General features: G+C 36.1%; 3 protein-coding genes across 4 annotated transcripts in view; 1 reads left to right on the plus strand and 2 right to left on the minus strand.

The window, feature by feature from the left end:
* Positions 1-6,523, minus strand: cbx1b (chromobox homolog 1b (HP1 beta homolog Drosophila)). The gene is made up of 6 exons (XM_024284778.2): positions 6,257-6,523; positions 2,923-3,009; positions 2,550-2,706; positions 2,271-2,424; positions 537-631; positions 1-466 (listed from the first exon to the last, which is right to left on the minus strand). Exons 2-6 carry the CDS (start codon positions 2,969-2,971, stop codon positions 325-327), a joined length of 597 nt encoding a protein of 198 aa, XP_024140546.1. The 5' UTR covers positions 2,972-3,009; positions 6,257-6,523; the 3' UTR covers positions 1-324.
* Positions 6,524-8,578: 2,055 nt separating this feature from the next.
* snx11 (sorting nexin 11) lies at positions 8,579-16,480 on the plus strand. Of its 2 annotated transcripts, none has more exons than XM_024284780.2 (7): positions 8,579-8,798; positions 9,899-9,938; positions 10,243-10,329; positions 12,541-12,641; positions 13,222-13,317; positions 13,385-13,609; positions 14,102-16,480. In XM_024284780.2, the coding sequence occupies exons 2-7, from the start codon at positions 9,915-9,917 to the stop codon at positions 15,177-15,179; spliced, it is 1,611 nt and encodes a 536-aa protein (XP_024140548.1). In that variant the 5' UTR covers positions 8,579-8,798; positions 9,899-9,914; the 3' UTR covers positions 15,180-16,480. The 2 variants fall into 2 exon arrangements, with proteins under 2 accessions (XP_024140548.1, XP_024140547.1); XM_024284779.2 differs by having other exon boundaries at positions 8,580-8,848.
* A 323-nt stretch (positions 16,481-16,803) lies between these two features.
* skap1 (src kinase associated phosphoprotein 1) overlaps positions 16,804-18,413 on the minus strand; it is a 28,651-nt gene continuing 27,041 nt past the window's right edge. The window contains exons 12-13 of the mRNA XM_024284781.2: positions 17,314-17,416; positions 16,804-16,983 (exon numbers count right to left, since the gene is read on the minus strand). Coding sequence (XP_024140549.1) covers positions 17,324-17,416 — 93 coding nt within the window. The 3' untranslated portion in view covers positions 16,804-16,983; positions 17,314-17,323. The remainder of the gene's footprint in view (positions 16,984-17,313; positions 17,417-18,413) is intronic.

Raw genomic sequence — 18,413 nt, forward strand, 5'->3', positions numbered from 1 at the left:
ATATAAAACAGTACCTCCACTGGCCTCCTGCTGGCATCAACACCACAAAAATGACAGCAAAAGCTCCGGACTGTAAAACTGTAAGCATGCACGAGGAAAGCAACCGTTTCAAAAGCAACTGGACTGGAATGGATGCAGGAAAATAACACTGCTTTGTCCTGTTTCTTTTGCTGCACAAATTTGAAGCATTTTTTTTTAAGATCATATCCACGTAAAAGAATGACTGGTAAAGCACCAATATGAGTCCAATGATGTCCTGCTGGTCTGCAGCCCCTCCAGAAGCCCACCTTTAAAGTACAATCAAGTTCAATCAAAACTAGATTTCTAGTTTTTGTCCTCCTTCTTCTCGTCTTCGGAGGGATACGAGTGCCAGGTGAGTCTCTCTTCGTAGAAGGAGATGACCACCTGCGGACACTTGACGTTGGCCTCTTTTGCCGGCACCAGGTCGGCTTCGTCCGAATTTTTCCTTTGGAGAGAACAAAACTAATTAAGGACGTAACTGGACGACACTTTTAAGATTCCCTAAACACACAAACCATTTCATGAGGAACATGAGCTCTCCTGTGGAATCTGTGGCTCCGATGATCCGCTCTGGCTCCAGGCCGCGAGCAAAGCCCCGCAGCTTCTCGGTCTGGGCATCCAAGCATAAAATGCAATTTCAGTAAAACGAACAAATGAGGCGGCTCTATTCTCATCAAACCTCGGATGAAACAAAAAAGCTGCACAGAGTAGAAAAAAATCTGGCAGCGTTAAGACGAAGCTTTACAATAAAACAAAATGAAATTGTAGAACAGCAACAAAGGAAGCAAGATAAATATATTTAAATAAAGTCACATTTGAAGAATGTGTGAATTCATCACGTAGATTTAACAGGATTTTGGATCTCACACCATTTTTACATTTAGAAACCAGCTTCAAAATGTATTCTGGTTTCCAGAGTAAGGACACTCCAGTGCTCTGAGTGAACAGAAGCTTTTCTAAGTCATTTTTGGATAATTTCAGTGTTTAGTGTCAAATTTTAGTGTTTTTAAAAATACATATTTAGACTTTTTTATATTAATTATCGGAAATATCTGTTTAAGAACATGAGAAAATGTAAAATTTCACCAGACAATATTCACCATCTAAGTTCAAAGCAGCTGAAAAGAAAACTCCCAGCATTCTCGCAGCATTTAAACGCATCGTTTACACACAAAATCTGGAGACGTGAAAACAGTTTCACATCAGATTTATGCGTAAATACAGTTTTGTGTGTGTGTATCGGGCAATGCGTGCACACTTTTTCAAATTTATAGGTGTAGTTAGTTTTAAGCTGCTGTAATTTTAAGTTATAATTGTGTAAATTGTATTTTGTATTGTTTTGTGTAATTTTTGTACATGTGAATACACAATTAAGCACATGCATTTTTGCAGTTACAAATCAAGAATTATACACACACAAATTCAAAGCTACACACAAATAGGCAGAAAAGTTATGAATCAAGAGGTGCACACATACAAATTGGAGGAGTCTATTTTCATGGAAAGAAAATAGACCCACGCTGATTCGTGCGTGCATAATTTTTTTTTTGTGAGTGACTTTGGATTTGTGCGTGTGTATTATTAATTTGTAACTCGTATAAAACATTTTGTGCATGAGCACAGAAATAATTAAATATAAAAAATCCAAATACAATTTAAATAAGCACAAATTACAATTACAACAGCTTCAAACTAAAGTACGCACAATTTGTCTGATACAAACACAAAACCACATACAAACAAAAGAAAAGTTATGCACAAATCAAGAATTACACACGCACAAAAGTTAATCACAAATAGTAATCCATATCTGCCATTAAAAGGACGCTAGCAATACACCAAATTATTTCTGCCAAATTTGCACCACTTTAACATTTCACACCAAACATCTTCCAGCTGTAGGTGGCAGACGTGCACCAGTAAACAGTAGAAAAAACAGACGAGGAAGCCCCTCCCTGCTTATCCAGTGTGAACACCATGGGCACGTTAAGCTTGTCGTCAAATTTCCAGTGAGAACATAGTTTCAAACTGAGATACTATAAAGCTGATACAGTTGTGGTCTCAATGTGAGCATGAAACACAAGTACTTCTTGTTTCTAAAACAATAACTTCTGATTAACTGAAGGAGGTTTGACTGCATCCAGGCAGCAGCAGAATCTGCGCGGGGGGTTGTTGACGAGAGCGGCGGCACAACTTTGATAGTGTGCAAAATCTGGAGAGAGTTCAGGATTCCAGAGCGGCGTACTCACATCGTCTTTCTTCTTCTTTGATTTACTGTCGTCTCCTTCTGCATCTCCTGCAGCCTTCCGCTTTCCATCTTGCGCCGCTTTCTGGGACTGCAAAAACTCTGCTATCAAATCTGGACAATCTAAGTTGTCCTCTGGCTCCCACGTATTATCTTCCCTGGAGATAAAGAAAGTACAAAAAGTATTTTTTTTATAAATGTATCTGTTTATTCTGCTACTTACACTCCTATATCCTTTTTTATGACCATAGAAACTTAAAGAAATGAATATTTTTAAACTCACTCAGAGAAGCCTTTCCACTTGAGGAGATATTCCACCCTCCCTTTTACCACTCGACGGTTAAGGACCTTTTCCACCACATACTCTTCCTCCTCCTCCTCTTCCTCTGCCACATCTTCCGGCTTCTTGTCTTTTTTCTCAGCTACTGTCAGCTTGGCTTCTGTCAGGGTTCACACAGGGTTCGTCAGGATAAACTTTCACTGACCTCTGGGCCTTGAAACCTGTAATTTTTTTATAGCCCCTTCAGGCGCTGAGACTAACAAGCAGCTTAACATGTTCACATGTATTCAGGAGAGGTGGTAATCGTCACAAAACCACCTCACCCCACAGTGACAAATAAAACAGATATGTTAGAGAGGAAAGGTATACATAGAACCTTCTGTAACAACCGGAGCATCGCTAGCGGGTTCTGCAGTCTGGCTCATACTCGTCAGGTAGACCTGGGGGGGGGGCCCGCAGCTTCCTGGTAAGATTGTTGAAATCAATGTGATATGATAGAAAAAAGTAGAATTTCTTTAGAAATGTGGTCTATTTCCTCAAATGCTGCATCAAAATATGAAATCATTTTTTCTCATGTAAAACTACATGCTATTGTGTTTTCAGTTCATCAAATCAACTCAATTTTAGTGACATTTTACTGTTACTACACAAGTAAATTGGTTCAACAATTGTTTCTAGGTTAATAAGAAAGAAGCATTTTCGGAATAAAACAGGAAAAAATATTTTAAAAAGGAAAATAAGGTTTCACATTTGGTTTATTATTACAAATGACCTATAACAAGACTTAAAAATATAAAAACTAATAAAATATTGGTAATAATAAAACATTTGAATGTTGTGTAACATGGAAAAAGTCTGACAAGAAATGTAAAACTGCTCCTTATCATCATTCACATATCCATCTTTGTGTTTATTTTTTCTTCACATGGCATCTTTATTCCCAGTTTACTTCTAAATGTGTATTTGAGAGCTAACTAGAATAAGTGTAATGCCTGCAACAATGCAAATGTGAATGCTTTAAACTGAATTTAGTCATTTAAAATGCTGAAGCAAACAGAAAAATGCTAAAATAGCTCAGAAAAAGGTACAGAAAAAATCAGATATTTTGCAAATATCAACAGGATTAGCTAAAAAAAAAAGCAGCACAATGCTAGCATAAACAAATACTACTAATACCAAGGGTGTTACTGAGTTTCCTCAGTACTAGCTACTTAGTGGGCTATACGGGGCATTCGCCACTTTTTAGGGGTGTTCTAAATATACAATTCCAAAATCCAGTGTCCTGGAAGCTTCCCAGAAGTCTCTGCAGGCATCACTGATTGTATACGAGATCTGGACTGATTGAGTATGATGTCACCCATGGAAAACTTAATACTTCTGGATCAAAGAAGAAGTCAATTCAGTCACCATTTTTCACAATACGGACACAACCAGACGTCCTCAGTAAGCTGTGATTGGTCTGATCCAGTCTGAGGCAAAGTTTCTATGGTAACCAGTAAATACTCTCACCAATCAGGAGTTAGCCAGTTAGAAGTCCACACCCCTACCCCTTAAAAGGGGCTGGGGGGAATCTGTCAGCCAAACGTTCAAGGTGCACCATATTCTTGAAAGGAAGCATCTGATTGGTCATTTCATAACTTAAATTATTTGAACTACAGAAAAAATATCTGAAGACGATCAAGAACATTTAAAAAAAAAAAAAGTAGCAAAGCAAGATTGGCTATTCTGACAAACATAATGACTAAGTAATATCTGCTCATTTCTCTGTAGGAGTCTTCTTGCAACCTGCAGCTACTTCCTGTTTGGAACATGAGGGGGGAGGAGTCACTATGTCCAGTTTTCATATACGGTATATGGCGTGCATTGACGCTCACTAGATTGGTGAATACAGACCACAATGCAATGTGTTTGAACGATTTGTCAATTAAAAAAAAAAAAACTTTTATAAAACTTGTGATGCACATTGAAATTAGCTAAAGCACGTGAATAAATACATTTGTACTGAATTTACAGCACAGAGCACTAGTTCATGCTGAATAAAAATGGATTAATATACATATTCGCTTTACTATTCTATTTGAGTGGTCATTGTTGAAACAGCATTTTTAAAAGTCTGTAGGGGTTAAAAAGTGCAAAACAACATTTTAAACAACTTCAGATGATTAACTATGAATCATTTTTTAAACTAAATACATTCTATAGATGTCTATGTTTTAACTCAAGCTGAAAGATCTGCAGAATCTTTTAGTCACACAGCCGTCTGGAGCAGTGACGTGACAGTGCTTCTAATGAAGTTCACTTCCCATCATGATCTATGTAGCTTCTCATAAGTGCGTCTGCTGCTGAGCAACAGTGTCTGAGTTTGAGCGCTGAGGATGGGACAGGCTTTCCAGAAAAAAGCAGCGGTCCATCACAAAGCGGAATGCCCCGCAGCAGCTTTTATCAAACTGGATCTGAACCTTTAACGATGTTTAAACGCTCTAAAAAACATGAAATGCATGAAGTTTTTTTAAATAAATGAGAAAAAGGAAGGCTGACAAGCTGCTGAATGACATTGAAGAAAAAAAGGTAAGGCGATTGTGTGTGGACGCACACCGCTAGTTGTCATGGCAACAGTGCCACATGCAGAGAGAGGAGGCAGCTGTGGTCCCTGAGCCCCATTAAAAAAAAATATAGGTTTGCACTTGTGACAGACAAAAGCTTAAATCATTTGAACCATTGAGAGAATCCAGATATGATGGGCTGAACAAACTATGTTTTTATATTCCTAAAGCTTGCATATTGGAATAAATTCTGGTCCTAAATAAGAGTAACTATTAAAAAAACAAATAAATAACATTTAAAAAAGCATTGCAGTCATTAAGAAAATCCAGCCTTTTTTTGCTAACACAGTAAAACATAATAACATAAATGAAATTAATTAATAAATTAAATTAAAATCGATTAATAAAATAGAATAAAATATCAAATCAAAAAATAAAATGAAAACTGAACATAATAAAATAAAATATTAAATTTTAAAAAATCGAATAAACCATAAATAAAAAATTAAAAAATAAAATAAAAACTGAATGAAATATAATAAAATAAAATAAAAAATACAATAAAATTCGAATAAAATATATTAAATAAAAAGCACGATTTGTTTGCCCAAACAATGACTCAAAAATATGTGGTAATAACAATGTATTTGAACAGGTGGAGTGAACCCACATGTTCATCTGTTGCTTCTTCTTCCAGTATAATTCACTTCTATTCACATGTAAAGGAGAAAAGGTTCGTGTTTATTGTTCCGTGCTGGTTAACCGAGGTCAGGTCTGGAGTGCTAGCGGGAGTCTGGTGCAGCTCTGACCGAGTACAAAGGGCAGCAGACCAAACAAATCAAAGCATTTAGCCTTCCATGTTTGCATGGTCGCAGTCCTGTCTGGTTGAGATACATAGTTTGGTTTCTGGCATTAGACGGAGGGGAAAGAAAGCCAGCCAGGAGCTAACTCGTCTCCTCCATATTGCTTTCAGGTTAGCGACATCTGTAGCATGCAGACAAATGTCGGTTACCTTTGGTTGTAGGAATGTGTTGCAGGTCTCCTTCAGGAGGGAAAATGCGAGAATCCAAACATGTACATCGATCTGTCTACTTAGGGTTTTAATTCATGCACTATTACATTTAACAACGCGTCTGGATGGGAGAAAAAGGAGGGGAGAAAACTCACCGTGATTTGTAATTTCAAACTTCCACCCGCTCCAAATTACAACAACTCGAGGGTGCAGTAGTGCAATAGCAGCGCGGTTGTTTTGGTTGATTTGTTTTCGAAATGCGCCGCTAGCTTGACTACAGTGAAATGTGCAGTTTCCGCCCCTTCGTCGTCTGGAGAGAAGAAGAGACAACGTCCGATAAAGCGCGTCGGCGCTGCTTCCTCACAGACAGAGCAGCGGATGGATGTGACACACAGACTATTATTTATCACATCCGTATGTTTTACAGATCTACTATGTCAATGAGCGAGCATGCGGTGAAGTGAATGAATGGAACGGACTTCTGCGCATGCTCAGTTCTCCCAGGTACGCACTGACCAAACAGATGTTGGGGGGAGTTTTGGCTGCAGGTGTGGACCTGTGTTTCATCAAAAAGGACCCACTGTTGACATGCTACACTTTTCTTTAATGTGTGGAAAACTTGAACTAGAGTGAAGAGTTTGATTTGAACAAAATTGCATTAAGGCACCTTGTTATATCTAAAAAAATAAGATTGCATATTCTTTAGTAACTTTATTTTTAATAAATCTCAAATCATGGCGGTTATTGTTTAAGATGTATTAATAACATGATAATAATTTAGACAAATTATTATTATTATTGTCATTATCATTATTATTACTTTTATTATTATTATTATTATTATTATTATTATTATTATTATTATTATTATTATTATTATTATTATTATTATACCTGAAAAAGTTCACAAAATCCCCCATGCTGCTGTTTTGACATTTGAAACGTATATTTAGCATTATCTAAATTGATATTCTACAGCTTTTTTTCCTTTAGAATTAAAAAAATAATTATTACTGAATTAAAACTGTAATTTTAAATACTGTTTTAGGGGGCACAAGAATTCTACTGTACATTAGAGGCATGCTACAAGATTGGCAGGATTTTTTATTAGAAAACTTTAACAAATCTTCTTTTAATCGGTATTGAGTTGATTAAATATGTATAAATGTTATATTTCCATTTCCATAAAAGAGTTATTATGTAATCTATGAGGTTATCACACACTTTGCTTTCTCCCTGGATTTGTAAACCATCTAGGCAGAGTCAAAACTACGTCTGGGTATCATCCAAATCAGTATTATAAGGAGCCATGCAACCAAAAAAAAAATCTTTGAACAGGTGTGTGATAACTAGATTTTGTTCTCATGCAAAAGCAATGTTCTTTAAAATAAATATTTATTGCAATACACTTAAAAATGCAAAATAATTTCTATTAATGCTAAAGGGAAATTCATTTGTTGCCATCGGCTATCTTCAGATCAAAAAGTTGTAATTTTAAGTGTTTCTGCATCCTAACATTAAATCAAGAACATTTTTTTTTAGTTGAATCATTGTATTGACAAGCATCAAGTCTTTATTTTATCTCACATTATCTTTTTGACTGTTTAATTTGTCTAGCGGGGGTCTACATTTTTCCCTAAACAGAAACTGATAGTGAATCTGATATTAATAATTCACAATCTTTGAGTTGACAATTAATTTTTGGGGGGTAATTTTGGTTTCTATTCATAACATCACTGTTTTTCATCAGTTTTCCTCTTCAAGTGTTGTGTCCAGAGATTGCATGTCCAATTTGAAAGTGACACGTGCAGTTGTCCTTGATGCATTGTACAAGAAATATATCACAGACTCATCATCATACTACCAGGTTGTTGATGAAACTTTGAAGTCACAAGAATATATATATATATATATATATATATATATTATTTGTATTTTAAGCGAGCCACAGACATAGATGGTTATGAAACTCCATATTAGGGGTCTCTAGAAAAGCAGGAGCAAAAAAAGTGCCAAAAAGGCTCTAGCTTTAATGCTTATTAAAGTTTTTGCACCAATGGAAATTAAGTGTTTAAAATGACCTTCAGACGGGCTTAAAAAAGGGAAGGAGATCCTTCCACATGGAAAACATCGAGTAGATTTAATTTATGTTAACCTAGGAAAGGTGTTCACAATGAAAGATATGGTTTACTTGCCATGAGACAACACTGCCATCGTGTGGACGTGTTTGGTTTCTGCAACGTTGAATTAAATTTTCTTTTTCTTTAGCTTTCGTTTAAAAAAAAAAATCAAAGTACTTTATTTGCACCATCCCCAATAGTCCTAGTGTCTATTTATTAATTTATTTTTATTTAGTTTGTTGCCAACGGTTGGTAATGCTCATATTTCTAAATTAATTGTTATATATATATAAAGGTAGATTATTATTATTATTATTATTATTATTATTATTTCATAGAACTTGCACGGCATTATTATCTCCAGGACGGTAGGGGGCGAAATTGTGCCAAGATCGACAGATTTCACGTGCCTAAAACAAAAAGAGGAAGAGTCAGAAGCAGTGACGTAGGAGTTGCTCTGCTTCTGCCTGACTTGCGAAATGGGGCTATGTGTTGTTCAGGCAAAGAACCGACAGCTCTTGTGTTTGAGGATTTTGTCCTCACGGTAAACGGAACATCCATGCAGTTGGAAACATCGGTAAGACTGGAACGAAAACTGAAACTGACCTTAGCACAAGCTTCATGAAAGTAAGTAACAGTTTCACTTTAGGTTAGCTTGTTTTTAGCCAACATATCCGCTTGTTTACAACAGTTTTCATTAGGACTAGAAAACCGATTTAACAACTAATTATTGTATTACAACATGTACATAATAATTATAATAGTACTATGTACTGTGTTACTATTAATTGTGTTAGTTTTTGGTGATAAATGTATCTTTATGATGCATTAAAGATTCATTAATAGATACTATTCACAGTTATAAAGCACATAGCGTCGATTTCGCGTTTCCTATTTGTATCGAGCTGAGTCAACGTATTTATTGATTGATTGTGGAGGATAAACTGCTAGTGTATGGGCCTAACAGTGCACTTGTGCCAGGTTTTTCCCTTTTTCTTTTTTTTTCAAGCTGCGTTTTTTGTTTTGTTGTTGAAAGAGAGATGGAAACGATTATTTTTAGAGAGCAGTTCCTTGATAGTCGCTGGAAAATTGTCGGTCTATCCTCAAACCCTTTCCTGGTGTTTCCTAGTCTGAAATTCAGAGGAACCTCCTACGATGTGAAAAAAGAGAAACAAAAATGAATAAAAAGTACTGTAAGAGTATATGTCACGTGGACTTTCTGAAACACTTGCATGGTCACGTGACCTTAAATGTCAGAAAAGTATCCGTTTTTCTAATTTTGTAATGAAAAAGTTTTTGCTAACTTAAAAAAATAAAATATGAAGATAAACAGAACATTTTTGTAAATGTTAGTTGTAGGAATAAAAATAATACATTTTATTAAAGTGGTTAGTTTGACAGCTGGCTGTAACTGATTAACAGAAAATATTTTTGATTTATGAATGAAAATCCTCTACTTTAGAAGTTTACACTAATTTGCACTAAATAAATCTATCCACAAGAGTCACTTCTATAATATAGTGGTAAATCCCAACCCGCATAATTGTGAGTCAGTCAAGTCGACCAGCAAACAGCTTCTCTTTTATAACAAAGCTTCATCAGCAGTGTCGATCACCCAGCATGCTGTTGTTTCTGATCCGGTTTGATGAATCTTATCAGTTGCACTTCTTTTTGCAGTGAATCTGTTGTTAGGATGAGCCAGAATCACCAAGGAGATGTGAGTAAATTCTCTTACCATTGATCTAACTTGAGCTACATTACGATTCATGCTTATGTATTTGGGTGAAAGTAATGCCTAACCCTTTTCAAAACTTCCTCTTTTTTTACTCAAACTCAGTGCCATCCTTTGAATTTTAGGGAACTTTTTTTTTTTTTTGCAGAAGAGGCACATGTTGTTCTATTTCTGTTAACTTAGCAATATTTAACAACACACAGTTATGTTAATTTCACAACAAAATTATCTTTTTTTTTTGCTAGTTTTTCTTTTATTCAATCACAAATATTTGTTTTGTTTCTTTCAGGAGTTTGTGGCTGTGCGGGTTCAAGACCCTCGCATTCAAAACGAGGGTAACTGGAATTCATACGTCGACTATAAGATCTTCCTTCATGTAAGTGTTAACATTAAGGGGACAAAATGTTAAGTGACTTTATTCTGATGGATATTTTCTAAAATAGACTTGAGTAAATGCTGAAAAACTCGAGGGTGTGTCTCCTGGTGAGTCATGCCTTGAAAGCAGCACCATGGATTCTTGGAGATTTAGGAATTCTCCTGTTAGTAATGATATTCTACCAAATATTTAGGGTTTATGTTTGTTAAATTTGTAGTTTGAAGTGTTTGTTTTAAGTACTCACTGCTTTTAAAAGTGAACAAATAAAGTTTTACTCTATTGAATCAGTATTTTTATAGACATTTTGTTTTTTTTTTGTCTGCTGATTATTCATCTAATTGACATTTCATGGATGCTTGAGTAAGACTCTTAACCTCAAATTGTATTCATTGTATGACAGTAACACACTTTGTCTTCAATTAGATTAAAAAAAAGTACTAAATGAGTTGTTTTGAAGGCAAACTTTAAGCAACATTTATCCCGCCCACCCCAGACGATGAGTCCACTTCTTACATGTTAATAACAGAGAACTTAAAGCCTGTGGCGTTGTGCAACGCTTCGTCAGCACATTTTGTGCTCAGTCGCATGGGTGTCGAATCAGGAAACTGCCTGAGACCGCCTGCTCACGTGGTCTCGCATCACGTCAAAGTAGTTCTGTCTTAGCCACGGTCAGCAGGCTGTTGTCTCGCTGATGTAAATGAAATATTTTCGCTGCTTCACACAGACCAGCTGATAAAATTGCAGCCATTGTTCTGTTGAAGGAGCAACCCGGCGTGCAAAATTATCAACAGGGTGTAACAAAAGAGCAGCAGATGATAACATTCTTTGCTGTAGGGTGTGTCTGTTATTATTCCTTAAAGTAAACTATAATGTCGTTTTTAAGTTAATTCTTCTTGTTAAATTTAAGCAAAATAAGTTTCATTCATGAAATGGAAGCTATTCATGATGATTTTGCACAAATAATGTGTGTTAACTTGAAGTTGAATTAATTATGGTCTGTCAGGAGGTAGCATGTGATGAGGACATCAGTGGACTGTCACACATAATATAAAAATTGACACATGACCGCACACTTTAGTCATTAACAGAAGTTTTGCAGCTATAAAAAAACATTACAGGTAAATGGATCATTGTAAATGTCTATTTTACTTTCCTGCTGTCTGATCTTGAATTAACTTTTTTAAATTATCCTAAAGGACTCAGACAATTTATTTGTTTTTAAAGGAAAATATAGATTTGTTAGGTGTGGCCGGTCAACATTTACAGCTTATTTTTTTAATTATTTGTGGTGCTGATTGACAGCTGGACAACCGTTTTTCTGTTTAAGAACGGGAAGTTTTTGCTGATAGCCTCGCATGTACCTCTTGAACAGGGTTTGATGTAAAGAGGAAGTTATGGTTGTGTCTTTGTGAGGAACTTTATCTCAACAAGCTCAGACCATCATCCCTCCACCACCGTGCTTGGCCATCAGCTTTTTGTGTTGAGTTTCTGTCTACTGCTTTAAAGGCTTATTTTTATCTATTTATTTATCTATCCACAATGTGTCTGAACAAACTTTTTTTTTAATATTTTTAATAATTCTACATTATAGTGTCTAAAAAAGTTTTTTCTTTATGTTTTTACAAAACTCTTCTATGAGATCAATTCAGAAAAATCTTAAAGTGCATTTAAAAAAAAACAGATTGTAAATTTGGGGAAAAAAATTGTAAACAGTTCTAAACTCAAAAACTTGAAAGAAATATTGATCATTTATAAAACATATTTGTTAAACCTGAAAAAAAAACTATGAATCTAATTTCTTTGCTAAATAACATGTTTTTTTTACTATCAGCTGCTGTTTTGTATTTTCCTTTTTTTCATTTCTCTCACTTTTCACTTTCTGTTTTCAATTTCCAGACTTTTAGTTTTGACTCTATTTTTACGTGTTAGAGGGTCTGAGCCTATTGACCACCCGCACATGGTGACAGCAGGAGGTGATGGAGGTTATGGTGACGCCAGTGTAGATTGTTGGTTCCATCTCTGCTGTCATCTTTCCTCTAATGCGACGCACAGTAATGACAATGTTCTCCCAAAAATGTTTAATATTTTTAAATTTCAATTTTTTTCTTTTAAACCTACAATCTTTACACTGATCCTGATTTGTTGTTTCTCCTCCAGTTTGCTCTGCATTAAAAAGTGTATACATCTGTAATTCTTTTTTTCTCGTTTTAGACCAATAGTAAAGCCTTCACAGCCAAGACCTCCTGTGTGCGCCGGCGCTACAGCGAGTTTGTGTGGCTGAAGAAAAAGCTGCAGAAGAATTCGGGTTTGGTGTAAGTCAGCATCTCCTTCGTTGTCTTTCGTTTTTGCACCAAGGCCTGCATGCATGTGTGCGTTTTTGCTTATTCGTGACAAACCGACACTGCAAGATAGAGTTACTACTACTGAAAGACAAGATCACAGTCATGTCTTCTGCATTTCCTGTTTCATCACACATTTCTAAACTGTAGAACAAAGTCTCACTTTAGCATAATTATTACGAGGAAGTAAAGAAAAACATTTCTTTCATTCAATTTCTTTTGTGTTTTTGGTGTTTTTAGCATGTTATTGTGCCATTTTTCACATGATAAGACTTCATTTATTCAGTCATTGAAAATCGACGTTTTTAAAAACATTTTGACTAAAATCATAATTAAAAACCACTGAGAACAATTTTATGATTAAAAAATATATAGTTGGAGTGGGACTTTGACAGTGAAAGGTGATATTTAGCTTTGAAATAGAAAGAAGGGTTTATTTGTTACTTATAACAGCTTTTCTACAAATAAATAGATTGAACAGGATCTGTGGAGATATGACGATTTTAATTTACACTGATTTTACTGATAAAATCGGATTATTTTCTCTTTTTAGTCCAGTCCCAGACCTTCCAGGAAAGTCCTTCTTTTCCTTCAGCAATGAGGATTTTCTGGAGAAGAGAAGGAGAGGACTTCAGGCTTTCTTAGACAAGTACGTTTTTTGGTTATAGAATTTCGGTGAAAGCGTCTTCGTATCTGACGGTTCCTGTTCTCGACAGGGTGGTACACATGACGGTATGCCTGTCGGACAGCCAGCTCCACCTCTTCCTGCAGACCCAGCTGACGCTCAGCCACATCGAGGACTGCGTCCAGGGCCTCACGCCGTACTCCGTGACGGACGCCATTCTCACCTACGCCTCATCCAATCAGGGGCTGGCTCAGGCTCAGGAGGAGGATGCCTTCAGGGAGCCCAGCTTGACCGTTTCGTACGAGTCCATGGAGAGGTAAGGAGGCGCGGGGGGCTAATATAATGATGGTGATAAGGAAGAAACCCATCAGCTGATCATCACTCACCGTGCCTACATTTTATTTAAGGCACTTCATGAATAATTTCTTCCCCTAAATGTCAGCTCTATTATGGTCTGAAATTTTCATAAGCTACCTATAACTACATGTAAATGGTCAGTCGGGCAAATCTTTGGTTTAAACGAGACATACAGACTTTTTAGAAAATATTTCCTCAGCCTTAATAAAATGTCTTGGATTTAATCAAAACTGAATTATTTTAAAGCTTTGAATTCACAGCAGACGTTTATGGTTTTAGACAGGTAAATGGGATTTTCTGACTGGTACTCGACTACAACAGTAGTTCTGACTGAACTTTTTACCTCTATTTGAGCTGCAACTTGTTTCAATGAACACGTGAAAACCTAGACATCTTTTTAATCCTTCTATTTGTCATTTTGTGTTACTTTTTCCCTTTTACCTCTCCACAGTCCAGCTCCTCATCAACCAAGCCTCCAAACGAACACAGGACTCATCCCTGAGCCCCCCGCAAACCAAGACCCCCTGAAAGCTCTGTTGGGGCTCTCTGAGCCAAAGCCAGACGGAACTACGCCCAAAATTTCTATACAGATTTCCCAGAAAAGCGACCGCCTGAAAGCTGTCGTCGAAGACCACACAGAGGCGACCTTTTATCTGGGAAACACCCCCAATGGAAGTGACGATGGGAGCTGCCTAATCCAGACACCGGTGGAGGTCTACTCGCCAATGGTCGATTGTACGGAGGGGAGCTGGATCGGTGGGAACGTTGAGGATCCAGACTGTGAAGGAAGGAAAAGTTCTGAAAAGTCTGAAGTTAGTTCAGATTTGAGGTGTACTTACAGTGGAGAAATAGTTGTAGAAAACAGTGTGGAAGGTCAAGAAGAGGTTTTAGAAAAGCAGCCTGTGGATGTAAAGACCGGAGAACACGAGGGTCAAATTTTAAATGTTTGCTCCAAAAGAGAAGAAAAAGCAGAACAAGATGATCCATCAGAAAGAAAAGAGGAGGTCTTCCTCCAGTCAGAAATCCATGAGAAGACTGATCAGACAGAACCAGATGCTGGGGATGTCTTCCTAGAAAAGGAGGAAGAGCAAGAACCAGAGGCTAAAGATGATAGCGATGAGAGCTTCCATTCCCAGTCATCTTCTAACGACAGCATCATCAAATGCAGTGAGGAGGACAGTCCCTGTGAAGAGGCAGAGGACCTGATCCAGGCTGAAAGCATCTATGAGAAGACACCCGTGGAGCTCACCGTGTGTTCAGAGGTTGATACACCCTGCAAGAACATGTTGGACCTTCACATGAACGGCTGCATCCTTGAAGAAGTGACCCCAAACAATGAGGACCTACAGCTTATAACAAGCATCTGCAACCCCCCAGATGTTGACCCAGCTGTAGCTGAGGCCGATTTGACTGAAAACAGCGACTTCAGCATCTTGGGAAGCAGCTGTGCACCTGGGTCCACTGATAGTAAAAACACAGAGCAGGGAACCCTGTCCTCGCTGTCTCTGGACGCTTCAGAGGAGACTTGAGAAGCTGATGTGTATTGGTGAAGCCTGTGAGCCGCAGTCATGCTTGATAAGGGCTCTTGAGTAGAAATCCTGAAATTTGTCCTCAGCCAAAGATCCATCAAGTCACGAACATAACCAAGACACACATTCTTATGTTCCAGGAGGTATTTATTTATTATCTTAACCCAAAAAAACTACTAAAAACATTCAAAATTGTTATTTTCCTGACGGCTGTTAATCACTTTATGACCAGCAGAGGGTGCTCAAGTTCACTCAAGAATACCCCACAATAAGCGAACTCCATCTCATGAACAGTTTAAGTAGTTTTCTTCTTTAAATTTTGATTTATTATTACTTATATGACAAAAATAAAATAGTAATTTTAAATGGAGGACAATTGGGCTTTATTCCCTCTAAATCCAGACCATTAAATGACCATAAAATAACATTTTAATCACTGAGCTGCAACTAAATTAAGAAATTTCAAAACCTATGTCCTGCTACATTAATGTATCATCTGTTAGGTTTTCCCTTATATAGATGGAGCAAACAGGGATTTAAAACTACACAGATTTAAAATGATTTATTTTAGCTCTTTTTGTGGCTTAGAATTATGCTGTAATAAAAAATATATATAACAATTACATTTTAGAGCACGTTTTTGGATCTGAAATCCATCTAAAAGTTTTAGGCCTAAAAACTCACATTTTCCAAGATTTTGGACCTAAAAATTTAAGTTGTATTTTGAAAAAAAAAAATAATTTGAACAGTTTCCCCCCAAAATTTCAGTTTTCTCGCTTTTTTTTGTAATCTATTTTAAATGAATACAATACATGTACAGCTAAATTTTAAGTTACTAGTTTAGTCTGCTGCTCATTTAACAAATACAGCCGGATGAGGGAATACGGAGCTCTAATAATTAGAAATAATTAAAAGAAAAGCAAATAGAATTTGCTTTCATGTTTTGTTTTTTTTTAAATGCATCACCGTTACGTTGAAGCACTGTGTGATGCTGATGTGCCGCCTTCAGTGAGGATGTCTCCCTGCAGTTCTTCTTGTCACTGTGCAAAGTTCCCTCCCTGACAAGAAAACTGCTACTTGCACTTAAGAAGGGACCCTGCGATGACACTACTTTACATTTGTGAGAAGTTCTTTTTGTCTGAGTTGTTTCTTTGTCACAAAGAGAATGGATTAAAGGAAACTGAACATCTGTTTTACACCATGGATCTATGAGGGTAATATTAGCTTTTTCTGTGACTGTACCCATGAACAAATGTTTAAGGTGGTTTATTTCAAATAAATCTGTTTTCCTCCGTTTTGTATGTTCTTTTACTTCTCCTCATTCGATAAAAACATCACACAAAATGTGAACTTTTTATAAATAAGTTGCAATATTCATGCAAATTTGCAACAAAATGTAATTTTTTAAGCTAATTTTTGAGTTTCAATAGTACAGTTTCAATTTTTTTATGTGCAAATCTAAAAAAATGTCAACATTTCCAGCAAAATTCACTTTTTAAATTAATAAAAAACAAATGGTTTTAACCAGTTAACTAATAAATGCATTTGAATTTTTGCCAGTTTTGCCAAATATTTTAAATATGTGTAAAAAATGTTAGAGAAAAAACAACTACAAAATGTTTTTAAAAAATCATTTACTGGAAAGACTTGGAAAAAAATCAAATGTTTGCGGAACATAAATGTGCTTTAGAAAAGGTTTATGGGTACAAAATGATATTTCTAGTCTGAAAGGGAGAAAAATATGAATTTACATAGTGAACCATAGTTTGTCTTCTGAATATATCTGGATGTGTCGGCAGCAGTCCTGCAAAAGAGAGATGAAAAATCAGGAAATTACACATTAATAATGCAGAGTTCATTTTAAAATAAGCCTTTCTAACTATTAGAGAATCCGTTTCTTCAATAGAACATCTAATGCAACAATCAGGCTTCTGTTGGGTTTCCAGTATTCATCACTGCGGCCCTCAGACTGCTTTTTGCAGTACTTCTCTTTGCCAGCAGATGCCATAAACAGCAGGTCAACGGCTGAAATGGACCTCGGTTGCAATCTGGATGAGCACCGGGGGATGCTTTTTGTGTATTAGGCCACAGTTATGGTCCATAATGCTCACGCTAAGAGAGTGCCTCTGTATACCTGTTGCAGCTCAGAGGATGTAGGCAGGTTGCAGGAAGTCCTTTGGAACAATACCAACTGTGCCGTTCAGCTCACCCACCCACCAGCCGTGAATGTTGTACTCCTGCACCAGAAGTTCAAAAAAAGAGGTCTCAAAATTAGTCATTTTTATTTGATTTGACTTCTTTTTATCATATATGATATGGAGTAAAAACTTCCAGTTGAATTTATTGCCTTCAGCTGCCAATAAAATCCTAAAATTTCCAAATTGTGAGTTATTCTTGAGTCATTTTTAGCAGAGAACATCCAGGAGTCTGGACCCCCTTCACCAAAAAAAAAAGAGCTATTCACAATATATGAATAGACATTTAGGCTCATTAGCCTTCAGGGGTTTTCTTTCAAATGTGTGGAAAACTGTAAACGAGGCCATCGAGACGGGGAGCGCCTAAAATAAAACCGTTTCTTGAACCGCTCCAAAGCCATAAGCACAGCTGGGATCTCTCTTCAACACCAATTAAACGGAGAGTTCTGAACGTCGCAACAAAAGAAAATAAATGGCACATCTTTGTTTTATTCCTTTATTTTTTTTACATGTCTAAAAAGTCAACAGATTTGCAAAGCCGTTTTAGGCTTTATAGACTGAAAAACAAAAGAACAGAAAATATATTAAAAAAAACATACTGATCACATTTCAAAGGCTAATAAAATCAGAGAGAGGGACATAAAAACAGATATTAAAGTTAAAAATAACCTATTTTATTAATAATTTAATTATCTATTTAATTAAAACAGTTTTTTGTAAAGTTAAATGCATTAAAGATACATTTAAAATAAATTATGCCTTATAATAATAATAAAAATGTTTAGAAGGATCAGCAGGTTTCTCAAAAATGAAGGAGTAACTAAGTTTATATAGATATAAAATCATTGTATTTTAAATATTTATGCATATATTTATAGTTTTTTTTAATTTGGAAATGGTTTATTTTCAAGAAATTAAAGCAAAACAAAACAAACAACAGAAGTTAAGACATTTAAATGATAACTAGTCATAAAATCGACTGAAAAATAAGCATAAGTCCACACACCCTAGTAAATAATTCAATCCTTACTCTTAATCA

This window comes from Oryzias melastigma, linkage group LG19, assembly GCF_002922805.2.
Source record: "Oryzias melastigma strain HK-1 linkage group LG19, ASM292280v2, whole genome shotgun sequence".
In the NCBI taxonomy this organism is placed as follows: domain Eukaryota; kingdom Metazoa; phylum Chordata; class Actinopteri; order Beloniformes; family Adrianichthyidae; genus Oryzias; species Oryzias melastigma.